We start from the raw sequence: 26440 nt of genomic DNA, 5'->3' as shown, positions 1-26440 counted from the left end.
GCCTTCGCTTAACGAGTGAGAGAACCGGCGTTTCTGTAGAGTAGTCAGTGCTAACAGAAGGAAAAAAAAAAAAAAAAAAAAAAAAACACTACGCAAAATAACCACAGAAATCAATGCGGGATGTATGACAGTGTCTGTTGAGACAGTGTGGTGAAATTTGGCACTAATGGGCTGTGGCAGCAGATGATCAAAGTGAGTGCCTCTGCTAACAGCACATCGCCTACAAAGCCTCTCCTATGTTCGTGACTGTTTCAGTTGAACCTTAGACAACTGGAAAACCACGACCTGATCAGATGAGTCTCAATTTCAGTTTGTAAGAGCTGGTGGTAGGGTTTGAGTGTGGCACAGACTCCATAAAGCTATGGACCCAAGTTGTCAACAAGGCTCAGTGCAAGCTGATGGTGGCTCCATAATGATGTACACTGTATTTAGTTTAATGTACTGGATCCTCTGATCCAACTGAACCGATCGCTGACTGGAAATGGTTATGTTTGGTGCTTGGAGACCATTTGCAGCCACTTGGGGGCTTCATGTTCTGAAACAACGATGGAATTTTAACTGAGGACAGTGCACCATGTCACCGGGCCACAATTGTTTGTGGTTGGTCTGAAGAACATTCTAGATGATTTGAGTGAATAATTTGGCCACCCAGATGCCCCTCCACGAATTCCGTCGAACAGTTACGGGACGTAATTGAGAGGTCAGTTTGTGCACAAAATCCTGCAGCAGCAACACTTTAATAAATATTGATGGCTATAGAGGCAGCATGGCTCAGTATTTCTGCAGGGGACTTCCAGTGACTTGTTGAGCCCATGCCACATCGATTTGCTCCACTATGCTGTACAAAAAAAGATCCAGCACAATATTAGGAGACATCCTTTGACTTTTGTCACCTCAGTGTAATTCATCATTGACTGACAGATAGAAGGAGGAGCCAGAAAACAGGGTTTCAGATGGTGCTTGCTGTTGTGTCTTTTGGCTGCTGCTTCAAAGAAATAAGACAGAGATGAAAGAACCATCACAGTATAATAAAATTGTTAAGGCTTTTGTGGCCACTTGTTGACAAACTGCCTGTTGGCTTCTGTCTCGGATTCTTCGGCTGACATTCGTCTGATGATTTTTCTGACGTTTCACCTGCACGAGTGGCTGGCTTCGACCTCCATTACTGGTCGTGAACTGGAGCCGAGCTCACTGCCGCAGGCTATATGTACGTGGCATCCCAACGTCCAAGAGCTTCTCCGTGGCCATTTGTGGTGTGGTTCCCCTGTTGCTACCTGCAACAGTCATTCGCTGGAGCACCTGAAGCCAGGATCCATTTACCCTGAGGCTTTCTTCTTTCTTGTTGAAGCTATTCTTGTGTTTGTGTATTTCTACAGCTTCTCTGGACAAGTGGGTGTGATAGCTCTTCACTACAGCCAGAACTTCTCTGTCAGTGAATTGTACAATGGGAAGGGCCTCACACAGCACTTGGTCTGCCGCGGCCGATTCCTCCATCTGCCCGGAGTTTACATTCTGTGATCCTGATGTTGACTAATCATCCTGTCATTCCAACACAAACTTTTCTGCAGGTGCATGGTATGTGGTATATTCCAAACGTGTGGTACATTCCCAACATTGCAAGTGGGTCTCTTTTTCTCCTTTGCCGAATTTGCATGCTTCCGACACATCAAGCACATTGGTGTGGCCATTCCGAACTTTCCTTGTGAAAGAGCAGAGGAAATGCGCACTGAAACAGCCGGGATATTGCGCCAAGCAAAACAACCGGCTTTGCAACCTGAAGAAAGGAGAGATGCAAGCTATCATGGATCTTAACTCTCACAAGAGTATATTGGTATTGCCTGCCATTAAGGGAAATGCGGCTGATGTAATGAAGACTGAAGACCGCGAGCAGAAGATCAGGGACCTATTAGAACTAACGATGTACTGGAAACTAAGTGCAGATCCAATGCAGCGTATCACAAGGAATATAAATTGACTAATCAAGGCATCTTCTCTGCCCGCAGACATACAGAAGAATGTGAGCAACACAGAAGCCCTACCATCTCACCTGTATGGATTACCAGAGATCCATAAGAATAAAGTTCCACTAAGACTGATTGATAGCACTCCTGGCTCACCGATGTATAACCTGCCAAAACACATAGCCCCTCTGCTCCAGCCGCACTTGGGGAAGACTGACACATTCATAAAGGACTCTGAACATTTAATTGAGAAACTGAAGAAACTGAAACTTGCACCAAGCAACGTCCTGGTTAGCTTTGATGTTGTTTCATTGCTTATGAAAGTGGCACTCAGGGACTCTCTGGAGCACATTGATTCCATTTTGCTGCAAGACTTCACCGAGCTCTTCATGGGTGTTTCACCATGAGCTATTTCACGTGGAATGGAAACTTGTACAGTCAGCTGGAAAGCATTGCTGTGGTTAGTCCTCTTAGTCCAGTTGTGGCCAACTTCTTCGTGGAACATTTTGAAGCACAGGCACTGGACTTGACTCCTTGTAAACCTAAGGTGGGGTACAGATATATCGATGATACCTTCTTTGTTTGGATCCATGATGAGGAACAGCTCATTGACTTCTAAGCTACCAGAACAGTCTCAAAGCTATCATAAAATTTACCTTGGAAGTAGAAAAGAACAAAAAACCTCCATTTCTAGATGTGCTGGTCACAAGGGATGGTGAAAATCTGGGACGCAATGTGTATCAAAAACTGACAAACATGGACCGATAGCTGCACAAACTGTCAAATCACCACCTGAGCCACAAAAGAGGCATGATTAATATGCCCATAACATGAGCAAGACGAATATGTGAGCCACAGCATCTCAGATGCAAAATGCAACACCTGGAAACTGTTCTGAGGAGCAATGGGTACTCCACAAGTTATATTAGAAGTATAACAGAGTCAAACACTCGGCAAAGTGACATATCAGAAAATGAAATGTCAGTTGTGGCCTACCTGCCATACATTCCCAGAGTGACAGACAGAATCAGCTGTATGCTTCGCAAACACGGAATAAAGAGAATTTACAACTGACAGAGAAGATCAAAAAGTGTCTCAGATCAGCAAAGGAGAAAAGGGACCCACTTGAATTTTGGGAATATACAGCATGCGGAAAAGTTTATGTTTATGTTGGAATGACTGCATGATCAACCAACAACAGGGTCACAGAACATAAATGACATTGCAGGGTGGTGCATGTGGAGAAATCAGTCGTGGCAGAGCATGTGCTGTGTGAGAACGACCACATTGTAAATTTCACCGACGCGGAAGTTCTGGCTGTAGAGTAGAGCTATCACACCCACTTGTTCAGGAAATACACAAACACGAGAATAGCTTCAACAAGAAAAAAGAAAGCCTCAAGGTAAGCATATCTTGGCGTCCCGTGCTGCAGCGAACGACCATTGCAGATAGCAAGAGGAGAACCGCACTGGAAATGACCACGGAAAAGCCCTCGGACTTTGGCGCACCAGGTCCATATAGTCTGTGGCTGTGAGCTAAGTTCCAGTTCACCATCAGCAATGGAGGGTGAAGCTTGGCAATTCCAGCCACTCGTGCAGGTGAAATGCCAGAAAAATCATCAGATGAATGTCGGCTGAAGAACCTGAGACAGAAGCCAACAGGCAGTTTGTCATCACAGTATTGTTACAAAAGTTGCAAATTTTGGCATTTTAGCGCAGTTTGTGACAAAGTTTATTTTAAATGTAGGTTTTTACTATCTGTACAGTTCCCCTTACTTAATAAATATAGAACTGAAAATGTTAATGCTCAGCTTTGAATTTAATCATTAATTGTCATATATGAACCTGATTTATTTTAAGAATTTTTGACTACATGTTCTTCGTATCATCTCAAGGCTTTTCTTGATTTCAGGAATCTCCAATACACAGAGCACTATTCTGGGTGGGCATATCTGTTCTTCAGTTGGATGAAGTCACTCTATATGCATCAGGGCTTGCCCTTCTTGAGCAGAATCTTCATACATTGGAATCACAGGGAATCTTTGATGAGAAGGTAAACTTTCTTAAAGAACAGTGGAACAGTTTATTTACATTTTTGTAATCTTTTTTGCTTCCTTCCTTCCCCTCTTTACCTATGAATCACTACATTCTTCATTGTAGTAAGAAATCGTGCTTCCTAACAGCAGAAAACACAGGCATCAAAATCATGTAAAATGTAGTCTTTATCTTGAAAGGTCCTTCATGTGGCAAAAGAGAGAGACCAAAGATAGATAAAGTGAAACAAAAGCCTTGGCCAAGGAAGACGCAGTAGTATGGATCAAAGGAGGAGGAATCTCCAGTAGAACGCCAGCAGTAGATGATATAAGGATGGTTTGATAAGGCTGGTAAACAAGTAATGTGTGTTTGTAAGCAAGCCACCTTATTTCTTGAAATAGTCTCCTTTGAGGGATACACACATGATCTGTGATCTTCCACATCTTTCATCGCATCAGAAAAATAGATTCTGTCAAACTCTGCAAAATACTCATTGACTGCAACTATCACTTTTTAATTTGATGACAATTTCTTCCCAGCAAGCCAAAGTTTCAAGTTATGGAACAGGAAGAAGTCATTGGTGCTACATCTGGTCAATAGTGTAGATGAGGAACCAATTCAGAACCCAGTTCATGCACTTTTGCCACTGTTATCATTTATGTGTGGGATGCTGCATTATCGTGGTAAAAGAGCACTTTTTTGTGTGCCAATATCAGCCTTTTTCAGCCAATACAAGTTTCAAACAATCTAACACTGAAGCATGATAGGGTCCCATTATGGTTCTGCCTTTTTCCAAGTAATATGTGAGGATCATTCCTTGGGAATCCTACAAAACAGTGGCCGTTTTCTTATCAGCTTACAAAAAGTTCATTGCCTTCTTTGGTGCACTTCCAACAGCCATTGTCCATTGTTTACCGAGCGAGGTGGCGCAGTGGTTAGCACACTGGACTCGCATTCGGGAGGACGACGGTTCAATCCCGTGTCTGGCCATCCTGATTTAGGTTTTCCGTGATTTCCCTAAATCGCTCCAGGCAAGCGCCGGGATGGTTTCTTTGAAAGTGCACGGCCGACTTCCTTCCCCGTCCTTCCCTAAACCGATGAGACCGATGACCTCGCAGTTTGGTCTCTTCCCCCAAAACAACCCAACCCAACCCATTGTTTTGGCTGCCATTTTGACTCTGGGATGTAATGATGGATACAAGTTTCTTCAGCCATCACAAAAGGTCACAAAAGTCTTGCAGATTGTGATAAAACATGTTGTGGTGGATGCACTTTTGGTCGACTGAGAGCAACCATGGAATCTACCGGGCACATAACTGAAGAATCAGTTCTTCATGCAGTATGTTATGCACTGTGCTCACTTGATGTGCCTACAGTCTCAGAAATCTCACACATTTTTGTTCAGCAGTCTTGCATTATCATATCATGGAATTTGTCAACAGTTTCCTTTGTGGTGACCTCATTTGGACTCCTGGAGCGTACCTCATCTTTGGTGCTTGCCCCACCACATTTATATTAATTAATCCAAAAGTAAATGGTTTCCAGTGGTGGTGCAGAGTCCACTTGAACTTCTTCCATGTATGTTTTGATTTGTGTGGCAGTCCGACCCCTCAAATCAAAATGTTTAATAACAGTACAAAAGTTGGTTTTCTCCATTTTCAATCGCAGTTGACCCACTGACCAATTCAGACAGCTGTTAACAATGAACTGTATGCTGCACATTGTTGAAATTTTTTATGTGAGCCTTGGAATAATCAAGATTTCCAACTGTGAAGGCACAACAAAAATGTTCCATTGTTTATTGAAAGTTTGCAAGACTTATCAAGCCACCCTTGTGTATGGTACTGAGGAGTTAGAATGGCAGAGAGCGCATTCAACCAATCAAAGATAAAGAAAGAATAGACTAAATAGTAGAATTCAGAGACAAAAATGCACAGCAGGTATGGTACATTAAGAGAACCAACAAAGCATAGAAGACAAACCAGAATGAAAAATAATGAAAAATATAAATTTGTTGTTCTCAATACTAAGTAGCATAATTTCAGCTCATTTATATGTAAATATAAACTATCAGGAGGAAAATTCCCATTGTCTCTGTGTAATTTTAAAGAGATGTGTGGTTATTAAATGCAGGCTTGCATCTGAAGAGATCTGATTCTACAAAAATTTTACTTGAAAGTGGTTCTCTTCATCAGCAAGCTGCTTGTTGTTCTGTTGTTGTGTGCTGATTTATTATTAACATGTGATGGGATAGTGCATTCAAATCATGTGAAATGTACTGAAGCTACATCAAAGCAACAGTCTTCAGGCACCCACGTAGTAGAAGAAAATCATGTAAGTACTGCGCACATTCTGATGAATTGGAAGTGTCCACAATCTTCAGCAGGACACTGTAACTTTTTGAAATTTTCTTCGGTGACAGGAAGTAGGGAGAATTTCCACAAAGAAATCAATATTAGGTTTACTAATAAAATTTTGGCAGTATTTAACAGGTAAAATGATCCTTTTGAAATTTCAGCATTGTAGGAAAAAGGCACTGACATAAAGCTTTTGGCTGTGGTCACAACCGAGAGCTTTATCTTAGTGTCTTTTAATTGGCCTGTCTGCAATTTGACACGTCTTTGTCACGGTAAGTAGCAGTCTGTCTTTTCCTATATTGTTGATATTCCTGTTAGAATTTCCATGGACCCACTAAAATAATCATAGTTTGTAATATTTTATTAGGCAAATTAGTGTGTGTTCTGAATCATATTATTTTTCTTTCTTTTTTCCGTATATATGTATATAAGCTATATGTAAACTGAATGACCTATAAACAAAAGACATCACCAAAGGTAAATTAATGAGTTGTTTTGTGGCAAGGATACATCGTGAAATATCTGTATGAAACAAAGTAAGAAATATGCTCTTCAATTTATTAATTCAGATATCTTCACCCTTTTGTTTCGGGAAGTGGTAGCCTACGGACGTATGCTTGGATCCATCGTACCAGCATTGTTAAAAATGTGTATTTTAACCTTTCATTAAAAGTATTATAAAATGTTATTAGAAAAGAAATGTTTATTTGCGCAGTTATAAATTCAAAACCTATCTGTTCATCATTTCACTTGTCATCGAGATCCTGCATCAAGAGGTTCGGTGTAGACAAGAATAATTAGTGCCATATCTGAAGGAGTGTTTCTCATCGATATTGTCACACTCAAGACTAAACACAATGGAATTAATGTGAAGGTAATGACTCACACTTGATAGGCACCTATTGAACTTTGTTTACTTATACTAAAAATATTGTCCTTCGTGTGACAGGTCGACAATTTCAATGGTTGCTGTGATTATTTGGAACCACACACTACTGGAAGCAGCAGTACGTAATGCAAATTATGTTTATTGACCTTGAATGTAATGATATTAAACATCTGTTGATATTGGTGTCAGTTAAATTTCACCCAAGATTGTGCACAGATTCATAAATTACATTCAAAATTTTTATCAACTATTTTTTCCAATCAATTTTTCCAATTATTCAAACAATTATTAATCCATTTCCACATGCCTATTTGAAGGCGACCATTTAAAGGATGGCGCCTAGTGAAATATGAATAGACCTTTCAGTTGTTGAGATAAAAAATTTTGAGATAAATGATTCATGCTATTGTTACAAGGAACTAATGAAATGTATGTCAATTTATGCTATAAATGAAAATAGAATCTATTATTATATGAATGTTACATGAAGCAAGTGAGAGCGATGAAGTGAAATAAATTCCTTGGGCTACTGATATGGATACCAGTTGTCACCACATCAAAGATTTCACATAGGATCACACCACTGAACACAAACTTCACAAATTTGTGTAATGAAAGACACTGTAAACGCATGACACTGGCACTCTGGCCTCATACTGGACATACGAGTGTGAACTGTGATAATAGCGGACGGTGGGCTGCGCGCACATACTTCGCAAGCTAAACACTGTGCAGATGCTGACTGACAATAATGGGGCTATGCAGTTACAGCAAGCACTTTGTTAGGAGAGAAAACTTATATTTGTATGGGTTAAAAGAAGCTGACATGCCCATATAAATTGATAACCATTCAGGATAACTCCAGTGGCCATGGTTATGCCCATACTGGCTGGGATCATCAAACCACAAAAAGGGAAATAAGCTCAGCCACTGTGTACCTCCATACGATAGTGCACAATGGGGGGCAATTGTATTGAACCATATTATTTTTCTTTCTTTTCCTTCCTTATATATAGCATGAAACAAAGTAAGAAATACTCTCTTCAGTTTATTAATTCATGTATCTTCACTCTTTTGTTTCGAGAAATGGTAGCGTATGGAGATAACGCTTTGATCCTTTGTACCAGCATTGTTAAGAATGTGTATTTTGTAATGCAAATTATGTTTATTGACCTTGAATGTAATGATATTAAAGGTCTGTTGATACTGGTATCAGTTAAAGTTCACCCAAGATTGTGCACAGGTTCATAAATTACCTTCAGTTATTTTCAACTATTCATTCCAATCAATTTTTTCAATTATTCAAACCATTATTAATCCATTTCCACATCACTACTCATGTGCTATAGCATTTGTGGTGCTCCTTTGTCTGTTTGAAGTCTTACTGTCAAAACCAAAAACTGAGAGTCACATTAAGTACATCAAAGAAATAATACAGAATTGTGAATGAAGCAGCATGAAGTATGGCATCCACTGAACTGAAACACTTGCTCTGCCTCAGTTCTTGACTTGCATACATATTCTACCTGAGTCCTTAAATGTTTTTAAAAAACTCTACTGTCTGATGACAAAAAATTTATCTAACAGCACATGAGTCACCCTTTGAGATGTGATGTTCCTGTTGTTTTAAAGTACATTATTTGTTCTTAAAATGATGTCAGCTTAGAAAAAGACCAAGTAGTTTGTTTACAGTGGGTTCCTGAAGAAACAATGTTATGAAAATGTGGAAATTTGTTGGATTTTTTTTTTTTTTCGTATTTTGTAAGGACACAATAATGAACACCACAAATTTCTTTGTCAATATAAAAGAGAGAGGGGGAGGGGGGGGGGGACGTGTTTACAGTAGGTTCACAGAATTTTGTTGTGGTTGTGCTTCCTTCAGCAGTGAATTTCTTATAGGTCAATCTAAATTGACTGTCATTCGTAAAATCATTTGCTGCTGTGTGCAACATGATTTAGCATGTGACTAATAGTGACATAGAGGTACCCTTAGGCACATCAAAGACTGGAGGAGTATATTCAATTCTGTATGAACATTAAGCACTGAAAAAGTTTGTTTCCTGGATGTTCCTGCACATTTTGAATGAAGCTTAAAAAATAAAATAAAATAAAATAAAATAAAATGCTTGTGCCAGTTGGTGTAAGGAATACTCAATATGTTTGACTGAGGAAATGCAAAGTCCATATACAACAACATAACAGGTGGTGGAACTTGGATAGAAAAGTAAATACCTAAAAATAAGCAGCAAACAACTGTCTGAGTGTGTTGAGATGAACTGACACTGGCAAAAGTAGTTTGTTTGTGAAGTACTTCCAAGAAAATATTTTTTCTTGTGTCACAACCATTGCTCCAGAGGACTTGAGAATACTCAGTGGTATAAAACAGCTTCTTTGCCGTAAGCCACTGATGAAATCAAAAAGAAAAATTAGAAAATATTGCATCATTCTTCATCTCAACAATGCCAGCTGTCACACAGCATGTCAAACAGCTGATCGAGAAAAACATTTAATTAATGATTCACTACCCGTATTCACCTGATTCATTGTCTATCAACTTCTCTTTGTTCTGTTATGTCTTACAAGAAATGCATCTAGAGTGATTTTCATCACCCCATGAAGCTGTAAAAGTCTCCCAAAACCATATTTTTGGGTTTCCAGGATTGATTTGAACACTTGAAACAGTGTGTAAGTTTTACAGACTAATAACTGAGAAACAATAAAACAGTTTATACAAAAAAGTTTTATTTCCTTGTTTTTGTGACAACTTAAAAGGTAGCCTCCATACCAATTTGTTCAATCATCGTGATTTGTAGTTCGCATCAATGAGGAAAGACTTCAGAATTGAGCAGTGACATGAGCTATACATTAACAACAGAGAAGCAACTCTTAGAAACTCAGCCTGTACACTATATTAACAACAAATTATCACTGTGCTGCTTTATAATATTCGCTCTTACATCAGCTAAATGAAAGCTAGTCGTTTTGCATCATAGTAACTACTTCGGGGGGGGGGGGGGGGGGGGGGAATCGCTTCTGCTTTCTGGGTCATATTATAAGTTGCTGTGTATCTTCTATAGGTAGTTCAGTATTTAGTTGAATGGAATGGTAATTTTTCAAAACATGACTGAGGCCTCTTTACAGTAAACTACTAAGCACACCGGACAAAAAACAAATCACCCCTGGAGGCATCATGCTAATAACTTGTAACTAGCCTTCATAATCACCTCAATTCACCAATGAGTCATTTATGGTGTAAATTCAAGGACATCATGGAGGGTGGGGCAGAAATTAGAAACATTCTGCAAAACGATCTATGGAACTTGTAAAAATAGATCTTTACACAGTGTCAGTACTAGTAAAAAGAACAACATACATAAAGACCTACAACCACCACTTACCTTGCTCCAAAAAGAGGTCCAGTATTCAAGAATGCACGTTTTCAATAAATTGCGAGCAACCATTAAAAGTTTGGTTTTAGACAAAGCATAGTTTAAACAGAGTTTGGTAGACTTTTTGGTTGGCAATTCTTACTCTATAGGTGAATATCTTAACAGGGACTGTTAGACAAGCTTAAGTAAAACTGTATGTTAGATTTCAGTTTTGGCAGCACTTGGTACAACAGTCAAGACTAGGTATTTTGTGAATCTTCACGGTAAATGATAACAGCCAAACAGTTGCAGGATAAAGATTTATTGAAATCCTTGACCATGGTTTCGGTATATCTAAATATATCTTCATCAGAAGCAAAAATAAACCTGAACAGGAAGACACCTTCATTAGCAAAAAACTTAGCAACATAACTGAGATAGGAGAAGAAAACAAGCACTTACTTATAGCTTTAAGTAACCATGAAAATTACCAAAGTGTTACAAGCACAAAAACTTTGTCACTCACTAAAATCACATCCTGCAGTGGAGATGCATAAAACAATCATGCCAAAGGCGTTGTCAGTAGTTACAATTAAAATATTGCCTCCATCTGTACAGCATAATTATGAAGAGATGGTCGATGCGAACTCGGCATATTATCCGTACTTAGCCTGTGAACTAGCGTGAAGAAGGTGTGGAAGCATTAGGGCAGGCAGTTTCATCGAGAGAGGGCACTTGTGGCATGCACGAGACACTCGCGCACATTAAAACCCAGGGATACATGCTCATGCGCATAAAAATTGTAAAGGTTGTGCTAGTTCAAACCCTCTGTCTTAATAAATAAAACATATCACAAGCATATAAAACACCTACATACACTAGAAAATATGAACACCAATTTGCCTGTGTCCTAGTGTCAAGCAGGTGAAGCTGGCACTAAGGAACACATCTAACGAGAGAGGGCACTAGTGTTATGCAAGAGAATCTAGTGCAAATTAAAGACTAGGATACATACTAGCGAAAATGAACAAAATGTTGTAGTAAATCGAAACCATCTATCTCCTAAGGTTGAACATTTTACCGCTGTTTTTTTCCTAACAATTTGGTCAATTACCGTAGGGTCATATCCGTTGTTAATAGCCATGGATTTTACTAAAGCTATTTCTTTTTCTAAACAATCCTGTTCTAAAGGTGTGTTCACTGTACGATGAACTGCAGAGTGAAAGAAGGCAATTTTGTGAGTTTAGGTTCGTTGTTAGGGAAAAACAGCGTTAAAATGATCAACCTTAGGAATAACAGGGCAATAAAGAGTGAGGGTAATAACTGTATTTCTGTTCCATTTTTGGGGAACATATCATACAAGATAAGGAGACTTCTGCAGAAGCAATACGGTTACAGAGTTGCCTTTTCTGTACATAACAGCTTGAAACAAAGAGTGATTCATACCATTGGGGCACGGGAAGAACTTGGCACTAAATCTGGAGTTTACAAAATTACTTGTAATGACTGCTCCAATTACTATGTTGGACAGACAGGTAGACCCATTAAAGTAAGATATAAAGAACACATGCTAGGTAAAAATGGGAAAACGTGTACAATTTCACATTTGCTGAACATCTATTGCTCTTACAGTGTATGCCACATAAACTGGATGATGTAGAATTGCTACATGAAGTGAGTAAATGTTACAAACTAGACCTGTTTGAAGAATTAGAAATTTTCACACATCTATCTCAGAAAGATGGATTTATTCTTAATGAACAGGTGCAGCTTAGAAACAAAAATTTTTTTTATAGTTTCAAATCCCTTCTTGCACTAACGTAATATAGTTTGGCTGACTAGAAGCTAGTTTTCTTGTTTATTGATGCTGGTGAGACGCTCCTTTCCTGTCTTGTTGGAATTTTACATATTGTTGATGATTATTGTTCGCAGTTCTCAATGTGTATGTGTGGTTTAAATGATTCTGTTATGTTTTTTATTCATGGCGACAGAGGGTTTCGATTTACTACAACATTTTGTTCGTTTTTCCTAGTATGTATCCTAGTCTTTAATTTGCGCAAAATTCTCATGCATAACACTAGTGCCCTCTCTCGTTAGATGTGTTCCTTAGTGCAAGCTTCACCTGCTTGACACTAGGACACAGGCAAATTGGTGTTCATATTTTCTGTTGTACGTAGGTGTTTTAAATGCTTCTGATATGTTTTATTTATTAGGACAGAGGGTTTGAATTAGCACAACCTTTAAAATTTTGATGCACATCAGTATGTATCCCTGGGTTTTAATGTGCATGAGTGTCCCGTGCATGCCCCAAGTGCCCTCTCTCGGTGAAACTGTCTGCCCTAGTGCTTCCACACCCTCTTCATGCTAGTTCACAGGCTAAGTACTGATAATATGCCTTGTTCGCATTGACCATCTCTTCATAATTATGCTGTACAGATGGAGGTAATATTTTAATTTTAACTACTGATGACATTTTTGGTATGATTGTTTTATGCATCTCCACTGCAGGATGTGATTTTAGTGTGTGACAAAGTTTTTGTGCTTGTAATACTTTGGTAATTTTCATGGTTACTTAAAGCTATAAGTGTGTGTTTGTTTTCTTCTCCTATCTCAGTTATGTTTCTAAGATATTTGCTAATGAAAGTGTCTTCCTGTGCAGGTGTATTTTTGCTTCTGATGAAGGTATATTTAGATATACCGAAACCGTGGGCAAGGATTTCAATAAATCTTTATCCTGAAACTGTTTGGCTGTTATTTCTAGCATGGTATGTTTGCTAACCTCATTTAGGTAAAAATAAGTAACGTGACAACCTGGGAAATCATTATTTTAACCTGAATAAAAACCTTGTATTTGAAAATTAAGATTTTTGGCCACACTGTCTAAGGAATAAAGACTGTATCTCATCTAATCTAATTTAAGGGAGAAAGTCCACAAGTTTCTTCAGGTGTACTACATCCAGATAAAGCCACTCATTGATGACTGGATCCTGTAGAGCTACCAAATTCTTGGGATGGTGACTGCTATCTTTCTCCCACAGTTCCAAATAGTCTCTCACGTTTTCTGTAAGTGGCAATTTAGTGGGCCTGTTGAAGTGCGATAGGGTACAAGAGTGTTTGTCAAACCGGGAATGTATGCATGCAGCCCTGCGAACACAGCTGCTGTGTTGTAAAATGGGAGTGCTCCCAGCACGGTCACTTGATATCAGTTCTACACCATGTACATTGCTCCAAAGGAACCCATATGCTGTTTTAAGGAGGGGACTAATATTTTGTCTGGTGACTTGTTTGCCAAGCAACTTTATAATGAACATGCTGCTTGCCATGTAGCTAACAGAAATTTTAAATTCTTGGTAAAGGTTGTCAGGTAAGTTGAGGAAGGAATGCCTTATGACTTTTTTTTTTCCTTTGAATTGTTAGGGATTCTTGCTTTATGTGAGATTAGCTTAGTGCCCACAGCTTCGCTCAAGTTGATTGTATTGTCTGCACAGATTTTTTTCTTTATTCAAATTTTACATTATTCATAAATTTCAACACCTTCTAAACTTTTCACTCTAACTAAGGCCATGGAAGCTTGCTCTTTCCCAAACATACTTCTGACCAAAAAGTGATTCTGGTAGCTGGAAGCCAAGGTTTCTGTTAATCATGCCTTTTGGAATCTTGTGGTGGTATTTCTGTAGAAACTTTCATTCTCTAACACATTTCTTTGTGTGCAACCAAGAAGTGAAATACTACTTTTAATAGTTTTAACTTTTTCTTAATGTAACAAAATATTTTCTTAAAAACTTTCATCCCCTATTTCACTCGCTTGGGGGCTTTGTCCAAAAACATTGCAACTCATTTTTTTTTTTTTAAGCGTGAAGCCAAATAAAATTTTCATAGATTTAGCTTTAAAAATGCTTCCATAATGAAACGATTTCATAAAACTTTTCATCTACTGTTTCTTCCCCATGGAATTTTGAACAGACTCTTCTTAAATGATGCCTGCAATATAAGATTAACACCAATTCCACTATTCAAGTTTCCATCCTTAGCAGCTTGGACTGGGTGATGATGTCTCTGCTGCACCTCATTAGATTTAGCATTCATAAAACGTTTCCTCCCCACAGGGGTTGAGTTTCCAAAGCCACTGAAATACACAGAAGATGTCAAATAGCAATTTTTCATAGATTTGTCTTTCTTCAATACTGATTTATTTTCAAAAACAATTTTCACCTACTGTTTCACCCCCATATGGGTTAAATTTCCAAAAATGCTGGAACACAGATGTCTTTATTTCTGACCAAGACACCAAACACGAATTTTCGTTGGTGTAGGCTAAAAATTGCCTTAACAGTGATGTATTTTCAAAAAACCTTTCATCCCCTATTTTACCCCCTTAGGGATGGAATTTCAAAAACCCATTTATAAACAAAGCGTATGGTATAAATCAACACCGTCTGCAAGTTTCAAGATTCTATTCTTAGTGGTTTGGGCTGGGTGATGATGAGTCAGTGAGTCAGTCAGTCGAGACATTGCCTTTTATATATTGAGATTGAAACTTGGTGAATTCCTGTACACTAGAGTACACAACTCCACTCTGACACTAGGCAAGAAGGTCAAGTCAGCATTTTTGTCCTGTATTATGGTTATGCAAATCACAATTTGCTTGAAATTAATTTTTATTATCTGCAACAGGGACCATTAATGAGTGAATGTGTTGGGTGGAGAGAGTAAAAATTTCAAGAACCTTAAAGAGACACCTGCAAGATGGGCAGTTTTCTGCTTTAGAGAATATTCTTGCTGCTCACTTCTGCTGAATAAATACTTTAATTACTTTATCAAACAATGGAAAATCCAGGATGGAATTAACAATATTATGAAAAGGAAAGTTGCTACCCTTCATGTAGCGGAGTTGCTGTCACAGCAGATGGGCACAATAAAAAGACTGTTACAAATTAGATGACAGACACACGCAAACACACACACACACACACACACACACACACACACACACACACACACACTCCTCCCGACCTTGTCCAAAAACAAATCTCCCGTGACTTATCTTTCCAATCTCCCACCACCTCACAAAGTCTCACTGTCCGGCCACAGAGGAGCATTCCCCTTGTAACTCAGTACCACCCAGGACTGGAGCATTTGAATTATATTCTCCGTCAGGGTTTCAACTACTTCTCATTGTGCCCTGAGACGAGAAATGTCTTGCCTACTGTCCTTCCCACTCCTCCCATAGTGGTAGTCTGTTGTCCATTGAACCTACACAATATAATCGTCCATCCCTACACAATCCCTGCTACCAACCCTTTACCTCATGGCTCATACCCCTGTAATAGGCCTAGATGCAAGACCTGTCCCATATATCCTCTGACCATCACCTACTCCAGTCCGGTCACAAACATCACCTATCCCATCAAAGGCAGGGCTACTTGTGAAACCAGTCATGTGATCTACATGCTGAGCTGCAACCACTGTGCTGAATTATATGTGAGCTTGGCAACCAAGAAGCTGTCTGTCTGCATGAATGGCCACCAAGAAACAAGTGGACCACCCTGTTGCTGAGCAAGCTGCCAAATATGACATCCTTCATTTCAGTGACTGCTTCATAGCCTGTGCCATATAAGGATCCTTCCCACAAACACCAACTTTTCTGAATTGTGCAGGAGGGAATTTTGCCTGCAATATATCCTACATTCCCACAACCTTCCTGGCCTAAAACACCCTTAGTCATTGTCCTTTCCCATCCAGCTCCTTCTCTGTTCCCATTTCACCATCACACCCAATCTTTTTACTTCTCTCCTTTTCTGTTATCGCCCCCCTTCCCACCTCTCTGCTGCCTCCGTCTAATCTCCTGACTGGACATAGCTGCCCTGCTCTCCTTCCACCTTGTCCCTGTGCACTCCCCAACAGCACATGACTGTCCGCCACACCTACCCTTCTATTCCTCCTCCACCCCACCCCAGCCTCCTCCTTACCACACCCAGTCGTGTTACGCCCATCATGCACTTGTACTGTCATTTATCTGAGACTGCAGTGATGTGTGTGTTGCATTTGTGTTAGTGTGTATCTCTCTCTCTCTCTCTCTCTCTCTCTCTCTCTCTCTCTCTCTCTCTGTGTGTGTGTGTGTGTGTGTGTGTGTGTGTCATCTAATTTTGATGAAGGCCTTACTGGCCGAAAGCTATATTTGTGACAGTTTTTTATTGTGCTTATCTGCGACTCAGCATCTGTGCTTTAATTTCTTTAAATGCATTTTCCCAGAAAATATGCCATAAAACAATAGGTAGGGAAAATATTTGGAATAACCCAACCCTCTTGTATTCAGTTCATCACAACAAGATATTTGTAAGAGCACAACAGGTTGACCTGCACTTCTTGATTTATTTATCTTATTGTTGACTCGTTTTTAAATTGTTAGCCAGCTGGGCCCCAAGGAATTTTACACAAAGTGTTTGATTTATTGTGTGACCAGTAATGTCTATGGTACAAGTAGTCATTTTTATGTGCTTGTAATTATTTAATATGAGTTTTTGTGAGATAAGACTTAAATGCTTTGCTGTGGACCAGTCGTATGCCAGTTCACCTATCTGTAAACATTACAGTTATTGAACTGCCCTGTGCAGTCATTGATAGGTTATTGACGCAGTTAGGAACAAAGTCAGATCCTGTTCTGATCCTTGTGTTCTGTTCTACTATTCTAGGGCCAATATTTCTGTAAGACAATTTGTTAATGTGAACCTCTGCTTTCTTTATTGAAGGTGAGATTCCATTAATGCAAAAAGGATGATTTGTTGCCATAACATTTTAATTTGAGAAGTAGAATTTTGTGCTCCACATAACAAAAGGCTTTTGTAATGTGGTGCTACAGAAGAATGCTGAAGATTAGATGGGTTGATCACATAACTAATGAGGAGGTATTGAGTAGAATTGGGGAGAAGAGGAGCTTGTGGCAGAACTTGACTAGAAGAAGGGATCGGTTGGTAGGACATGTTCTGAGACATCGAGGGATCACCAATTTAGTATTGGAGGGCAGCGTGGAGGGTAAAAATCGTAGAGGGAGACCATGAGATGAATACATTAAACAGATTCAGAAGGATATAGGTTGCAGTAGGTACTGGGAGATGAAGAAGCTTGCAAAGGATAGAGTAGCATGGAGAGCTGCATCAAACCAATCTCAGGACTGAAGACCACAACAACAACAAGTAACACAGTATGTATCAACAGAATAAATTTTCTTGCTTAACTTTGCCAGCAATTCATTTATGATGTTTTGTATGACTTCTTCTGTGTAGACTCCTGTATAGAAAGTGAGAGGCAGTTCATAACTTATGCTCAGTTAAACTTGTGTTATAAGCCACTCCTTCAAACACTTCTGAAAAGAATGCAAGGAGTGAAATGTGTATGTAATTAGACAGCATTTGTTTAGCCATTGACTAATTATGGATATAGCTAAAGAGTAGCTCAATCAGGTCAGTGTAATACTTTAAACTCTATTAGAAACACCATCATAACCAGCAATATCACCATTTCTCAGTTACCTGATGACCTGGTAAACTCTTTAGGTTTTGTATTTTTTTAAACTCATGTCTGTTGTTAGAGCATGCTGAATGTGCTGAGACAAACCAAATGCATGTGTAATTGGTTGTGTATTAGTAAGTATAGTATTTTCTGTCACTATGAGGAACTAATTGAAAAAGAAATGATTGTATGGCATTGATGGCTGAGAGTTCCCACATGGGGATGTTCAGCCGCCGAGTTGCAAGTCTTTTCAGTTGACACTGTATTGGGTTACTTGTGTGTCAATGATGCTGAGGGCAATACAACACCCAGTCCCTGAGCAGAGAAAATCTCTGACCCAGCCAGGAATCGAATCCAGGCCCGCCATCTGGCATTCAGATGCGCCGACCACTCAGCTAAGGGGGCTGTCACTAATCATTCAATTTAGTACCCAATGCTTTCAATGTGTCATCATTTCTGCCATTGTTACCTGTTTTTGTTTGTTTTGTCTTTAAAGATTCTCCAAATTTAGTTTGCTTTGTTGGTGGAGTGTTTCATTTTTTGTGCACGTATTCCTTCATCTTCTTCTTCTTCTTCTTCCCCTCTCTCTCTCTCTCTCTCTCTCTCTCTCTCCCTCTCTCCCTCTCTCCCTCTCTCCCTCTCTCTCTTTTCACAACATACTGAAGAATTCTATTGTACTGGTAATAATGAAATTTCAACACTGTTAATGGCTGTAATGGCTGTCCAAATGCAGTGACTGTTTCTGAGATACTCTGATGTTGTTTTGGATGCGATTTTATGACGGAGCATCTACTTTACACCTTCAGTCAATGATGTTAACTTATGGTGCAAAATCCCAGCAGGGCATTAATCAACATGGTGAAACATGAGCGTGCATGCAGTAATTAACTGTTGTTAGCTTGGCATGCTAATAACATCAAACTCAATAGAAAACAGATTGAGATGTTATAGGGATGCAACAAGTGAAGGAATGAACTAATAGATCACATATTATTATTACATGATCTGGGGTAATACTGTTTTAGCCTGTAACGAAATTACTAAACAATGTACCTGAAGTTCATTCCTGTAAATGGTTTTCTGATGTTGTAATTACATTTATTTTCTCACAGTATCAATAAATATAACAAAATAGAGAATAGTTGTGATGCCAAATAATTAGGAATGGAATGGAAATGCTGGGTGCCTAGGGCCTCCTGTTGGGTAGACCGTTCACCGGGTGCAAGTCGTTCGAGTTGACGCCACTTCGGCAACTTGTGTGTCAATAATTAGTCAAAGATACTGGTGTTTGTGCATTTATTTTGGGATTTTTCTAAACAAGGAAGAAAAATAAAACCATGTCCTCATTTCTTGTAATACTAGAAGCATGGTATTTTTTGTGTACCTAAAACCTTGGCAGCAGTCATATTGACTGCATTGACAGAGCTACCAATTTTTCTATTTCACTTCATTGCCACATGGCAAAAAACTTTGTTAATGAAAAGAACAATCAAATTGCAGTCACAAATTAGTTTCAGTTGTAGTTAACCTTTTTATTTGTGATTTGATTCATTTTTGGAGAAGAATGCTATAGAGAGTAAAATTGTGATTTATCATGAGAATGAGTCCTGAACGCTGCATCACTCTGAGAGTACTTTCATATCTTCCACATACAGGTTTTCTACAGATGTCTTTGTTCTTGCATTTTGACATTCTCCACTGCCTTCTGCATTTATTATTTGCCTGTTTGTCTTCATTATTTTACCAGGAAATACTCTTTGGCATCTGCTTTCCACATATTCATGTCTTAGTTCTTCTCTGAGATGCTATAGAAACTGCTTGTAGCTGATAACTTTCCCTGTAACTGCTATGTAAAGAATCCATGCATTTATTCCAGTGAAGTCTGACATAGTGTATAAAATTTGTACTGATCATTTAAGTGAAACTGCTGTAACAGAATACTTTTTTGCCATCTGGTCCAGCATATCCATATAAAATTTTTCTTATAATAAAATTCGACAGTTTCTGGAAAACATTCCAACTTCTACAGTTGAATGAAGTGTACTGAGAAAATGGCATTTTCATTTTTCTATCCTTGATGAATGGACAAGATTGTGTCTTCCTGCTTCATCACAGTGGTTGAATGTAATGGTGCTTTCAACATTCTTACTGGTGGTTGTATCAGTCTTCTCAAATGGTTCACTGTACCAACTGGACTTGTATCTTCACTCTTCAATTTTTAGCCAGATACAAACATGTGGAAAAGTTATTTGTTGTATTCCTTCCTCTTCTAAGGAATGAAATGGTCAGTGTTTATCCTTTCACAGGTATGGAAATCGGTTCAGAAGATATTTGTTACCTACATCCACTGCTAAACAAAAACTGATACCCATTTATCTGACTTGCTAACAGTGCAGTGTGTAAATTTGCAACTGGCCGTTGTGACCATGAGTTGTTCATGACTCATTATGCTTTGTCTCAAAATCTATTTCTTGACACTGTATTGTAGAAGAACTGTCATTCCCAGCTTTTTGTCCACAAGCTATCAAATACTGTTCACCTGCGCGCGCACGCACACACACACACACACACACACACACACATTCATGGACATACAAACTGCATTGAATGTACATAGCTCAGAAAGAGAATACTCCAGCTATTGTCTCCAAGTTACTTATGGGCTTTTGTTATTGTACACAGCTTTATGTATTTTACCATCCTGTCACCCACAAACAGTTACCAAGAACTAACACAACTGTGAATATTGATGTTTCTCTTCACATGTAATGTTTGTCTTTTGCTTGTAGTCTGTACCGGTGCATTCAAGATGTGATCCAAAGTCACACATTATGTCCTATCTTTTCTGAATTACAAATGGCCTAAAAAAAGTGGTGACAGTAACTGAAACTCACCTCTTCCACCTTGTCTTACTCAGTTGTATCGATTGTAACACTTTTCTGAATGATAGGCTAGTTTAGGCAGAGGTGTTTGTCTTGCAGCTGCAACAGTAATTGCTGTAGTTTCTCCAGATACATCTCAACTACTTTTCTTTGATTCAGCACAGTCTGGAGTGTAATCATCATTGCTAGTTTCTACTTGTGTTTCAGTTTCACTTCCTTTCGATTCTTGCTCTGAAACGCACTGCAGATTTTCTAAGTATTCCATTACTTCCTTACATGAAAATTTACTTTTCTTTTTTTTGTGAAGATGGTTCCCAACAGTTCGTAAATATTTAACAAAATGTCATAGTTCACCAAGAAGAGCTGATAATAAACACTTCTTTATTAACCAGTTTCAGTCTTCGGCGCATCATCAGGTGTCAAAAGACACTTAAATGAGCTTAGATGGCGATTTAAAACCTATGTCGCCAATTGGCATAAAAATCATCATAATCACTGTTGTCAAGCAGTAAAATATAGTTCATTGCCAGTTATAAAATGTACACTGTCAGTCTTCCTTCTATATGTAGAATCTAGTTCTAATATTCTGTGTAGAGGCATTCAGCACAATGGCGACTGCACATCTGATCGCTATGATGCAGTAATCAGTTAAGGAGCTTTAGCATGCATTCTCACAGTCGTGCATTACAACTGAGCACCTGCTGTGCCTTCAGGCACCAATAAAGAAACATTAAATAGTCAAAATTACTACTGCCATGGTTCCTAGATACTGGTCTTGTATAAATGATTCACAGAGTTCTTGCCACAACAGATTTGTATTCAGACTCGAGCTTTCAACAGCTTCTTCTGTCATCATTGTCAGAAGATTTCTGTAGGCTGTCAGTTACTAGTTGGTCAAATTATGTCATGGAGACACCTCGAAATCATGGAATTTCTACCAGATATTATGTCGACGTCTGTGGCTAAAGAACATTGGTAGCAATGCTGATTTCATTAGATGATGGATGCTTGTTGATTTCTCTCTTGCTTTCACCATGAAGCGCCCATTTCCCTGCTCCAGTTACGGTGTCCCAGTTAAAGTTCCTGCTACGTATTCCAATCTCAACACCTTTTGCAGTAGCCACCAGAAAGATCGCGGGAGGCGCACATTGGCACGGCGCGTCACGGACGGTAGTTGCCGCAAGTAGAGTCCCTTCCACCAGAGGGCACGCGAGAATTCGGTCGCGACCTCTGCCGGCATAACAACAACAACAACAACAACAACTCCGGCAGCATGGGCCATGCCCAGTCAGTTAACATCGGGCAGGCCTAGGACACAGTCCCGGTCTACGCTAAGTGAAGTGCGACGTAAACGTGAACAGTGTTACTACACCTTTGATGACTGAATCCCAGTAGGTAGATGCATAGGATATTTTCATTTCATCAAACATAACTGTATGTTATACATATCTGACATGGTAAGAACTTTGTGAAGCCTTTATTAAGAATGACACCACAAGAAAGTAAACTGTAATAGTTACAGGCCAGTAATTTCTGCAGTGCAGTCTGGTTGCAAAAAAATAAAAGTTACAAAATTCTGAAGCTTTACAAAAAGATATTGTTGTTATAGTCAGACGAAATTTCAGAGTGGTCAATTTGACCACTTCTTTAGCTGTATTGTTAATCCGTGTTTGAAAAAAAGTATTTTAGTTCGACTTTTTAAGTAAACTAATTTATTTGTGGCAAATTCTAAAAGCAGTCATGTGATTGGGGTTGGGTGTCTTAGTGTTTAGGATAGAATGTAAAAATAAATACATTATAAAAGAAACATGTGGATTGAACATTCTTTTTGAAAATCTGTTTCAGTCTTTGGAGCAGGTTATGATGTCTACAAGAGAGCCGTTGGAGTGGCATTTCAAGCAGCTAGATCATGCTGTTGGTCTCAGTTTCAAAGGTATTTTGCAGAACTGTTACCCTTCACTGATAGTTGTTTGTATTTTGCATTTATTTTGTTACAGCTTCCCTCTCACCATTGACATGAATGAAATTTTGTTTTCCCTTTGCTGGTATATACTGTGCAGTAACAAATATCAACTTAACCTATTAAATATTTTGCTTACACGTATCTTTAAAGTAGTGTTGTTGTGCATATTTTATTCAAAAGAATAAATTAGAATACCAATGCTTCATCAAATTACTTGTTTTCATCAACTTATCACCAACAAAAATTCACCTGTCAGTAGCTGAGAAATATGTGTATGAGTTTAGACACACTGTTAAATCTCTTCAAGATGATACATCAGTCCCAAAACTACAACTATTGAGACTGAGAATGTACACAGTATGGTACTGAATAATTAGGGATTAAAGATATTTGAAATTTATCTCAACATAAGACAACCCTGAATATAAGATGACCCCCACCCCTCTTTTTTATTTTTATTTTTTTTTTTAAAAAGAGGCTCCTTCGAAAAATTTTATTTTCAACATTGTGTGACTAAACAAAATTACAAACTGTTTTAATGATATAAATTAACTTCCTTGAAAAGTTAACATTTTACCTATTCTGAGCTTTTTCCATTTAATGATTATTTTGATAGTAAAAGAAGAAATGAGATAAACAAAAAGAAATGATTTACCTTAATTTTTATTTTCACTTCCTTTTTTAGCTTACTATATCTGTTGTATTGATATGTTTCATTACCTTCATCACTATAACACAATCTTCATTCATAAGCCTACTGTCATTTCTTCCTTCCTGACTCTCCTCCCATAGTATGTCATCTTCTGAGCCATCCATAGCATATGATACGCAGTAATTTTTGAATCCTTTCATAATAGATTCACTTGATATTCTGCCCCAGACAGAAAGGATCCACTGGCCCAGTATGGATACCGAGGGTCCTTTAACTTCCCCCTTGGAGTGAGAGCACGATCCCCTAGAAGAAGCCACTCGCTGTAAATCTGTTGCAGGTGGACCTTGAAAGATCAATTCTCAACATCCATTCATTTAAGTTGTGAGGTCATGTCGCCAGGAATTATTACCAGGTCTACATTGTTCTTTGCTATCAAATCCTGAACTTCCTCGGTGAGGTGTCCCCAAAATAATTCAGCACCAACATTTTACTTCTGTTAAGCAAAGAGCCTTGTATTCTTTTCCAAATAACCTGCAAGCAATCTAGCATCAGATCATTTGTCATCCATCCCTTTTCGGCATCTAAAGATAAGCACTGCACGCCATTTTTCGTTCATTATCATTTTCTTGCAAAGAATCACATTGGGAAGAGCTTCCTTCCATCTGCTAGCCAACTCAGCATTGCCATTATTCTGGACTTTTCATTGCCAGAGGTCCTTATATAGGAACACTTTTATTGTCCTTCTCATAAACAGTAACATTTGACAGGATATCAAAATAAGCAGATGTCTAATCAGCAATGTGCATATGACATAGCAAAAAGTCAAGCCATTTGCTAAGATTGATTATATGACACTGACATGCAATAGTTTTTTGTCATACACTATGGGAAGTCACTGAGATAGTGAAATTTTGCATCGTAATGTAAGCCATTTCTCTTTGTTATTTGCACATACCAGCTAGTACTTGCTTTGAATTCTGCGATGCACGCAGTTGAAAAATTGTTCTTTATTATCAGTGACATCACTTGAATAATTTCTTGACTAATTGGAACACGTTCATTGCGTTTCTCTTTCATGCACTGAACAACCTGCTGCTCCAAATCATGAAGTCTTCTCTGCTTTGCTCTCCTGAAAGTCTAGTATACAAAACTGACATTCTTTAATTTATTCTTTATCTGACACCACCTACGGCTATTCACTTTGGTGACACCAAATTTTCTTCCTGCTACACAATTTTTTGTGGCCTCTGCTTCATGAATCACTATTAACTTAAAATGAGTGTCACATAGTCTGTGTGAACCATTTGGGAACAGCAAACTTTTAGATTAGTGAGACCTGACTTTCTCCTGGCATATACAATTTTCAAACAACTTACGGGAATTCAGCCAGGTAATGTTAACAGCACGAGCACACCCCGCCGAAATATCGGCGGTCGCTGTTAATATTACCTGGCTGAATTCCCGTAAGTTGTTTGAAAATTTTAGATCAGTGTCTCTCAGCTGAGTCATGGCTGTAATTTGCCTCCATTATCAATTCCTACAATTTACAAGTCTTACAGCACTGACAGTATAAGCATACTGAGTGAAAAATATGTTGTCCCTTAAGCTTCCTACAGCTGAATTGGCAGAAATCGTACAACTTCAGATTAACATCGTAGCCAAAATTGAAAATCAGCAGTGCTGTAGGACAGAGGCAATTTTAAGGGTCCCACATAAGCAATTGAAATTGTGACATATTCAGAAATAAACAGCCAAATTTTTTTGACAAGCAAGAATATGTCATTGCTGCTTGTGAGCTGTGTTATTAGTGTCCTGTGTAACCACAATTTGTGGAGGCATAATACTGTTTATATATTAATTTTATACATTAACTTAATTTGTGTGGCCATATTGTCTATAGTTACTGTGTAAATACTGAAGGTATTTTAAATCCATCTGTAAGAAAATGCATATTTTGCCAGAAAACAGTGGTCTGTAATGGAAGATATGTAAATGTGGCTTGCTTTCCAGATCAGTATTTTATGTCCGATTTTCACTCACATCAGGAAACACTATTTGCTTGCATGCTTTAGGCATATTCCTTTCTTTGGCACTGTTCATGCCAGCCTACCCCTAAACTAGGGAATGCGTCTACTCCCAAATTGCTTTGTGGTACTGCATTGTGTTGCATTTTACATCAAGAAGTGCATAGTTCTGGAAAGCAGTGTGGATTTAGGCTGAAATCAACAGTGGCTCATGAAGGAATACCTTGAAAACATGCAAGCAGGTGCCATTTCCTGATGTGAGCAAAAATCAGACATAAAATACCATAAGTAAAATCAACATTTTTTGTAACAAACTGGTTTTTTTGATCTGGAAAGCGAGCACCATAAAATAAAACTAAACATAATTGGTAACAAAATAAACATTTTTTGTAGTTGCAGAGAGAGAGATTTAAAATACCTTCAATATGAGACATTAAACGTCATTATTTTAATCTTGTTGCATGCATAATGTTCTGTGATATGATTAGCTGATGAGATCAAGTGTCTTGTACTGCAACTGATAGAAGCAAAACAGGCAGCCACCACCTTGATGTCATTGCTCAATGCAGTTTCAGTGATACACCACATTAAAGATTTATACAAAAGACATTTTGTTTTGCTAAACTGGCAGAAGTGCTACTCTGGTATATAAAATCTTTACTTACTCGATTACACAATGTAATAATGGAAACCTCAGCAGCAGTTTTGTTGGTCCACAATAAGTTGGCGTATTTCTGTGGTGGTTGTCAGGAATGCCAGGAGGCGAACATTGCCTTACATTAGGACTGGAGGAGCGTGAGAG

The 26440-nt window shown here is 38.6% G+C and overlaps 1 protein-coding gene across 1 annotated transcript in view; it reads left to right on the top strand.

Moving 5' to 3' along the window:
• Positions 1 to 26440, top strand: part of LOC126262186 (neurofibromin) — a 502919-nt gene that overhangs the window by 346676 nt on the left and 129803 nt on the right. Inside the window, exons 43-44 of the mRNA XM_049958602.1 lie at positions 3873 to 4013; positions 22845 to 22932. Of these exons, the coding sequence (XP_049814559.1) occupies positions 3873 to 4013; positions 22845 to 22932 (229 nt within the window). The remainder of the gene's footprint in view (positions 1 to 3872; positions 4014 to 22844; positions 22933 to 26440) is intronic.

Source organism: Schistocerca nitens, chromosome 1 (assembly GCF_023898315.1).
Source record: "Schistocerca nitens isolate TAMUIC-IGC-003100 chromosome 1, iqSchNite1.1, whole genome shotgun sequence".
In the NCBI taxonomy this organism is placed as follows: Eukaryota; Metazoa; Arthropoda; class Insecta; order Orthoptera; family Acrididae; genus Schistocerca; species Schistocerca nitens.
Note: the sequence above shows the minus strand (reverse complement) of the source record. Positions and strands in the feature narration are given on the sequence as shown.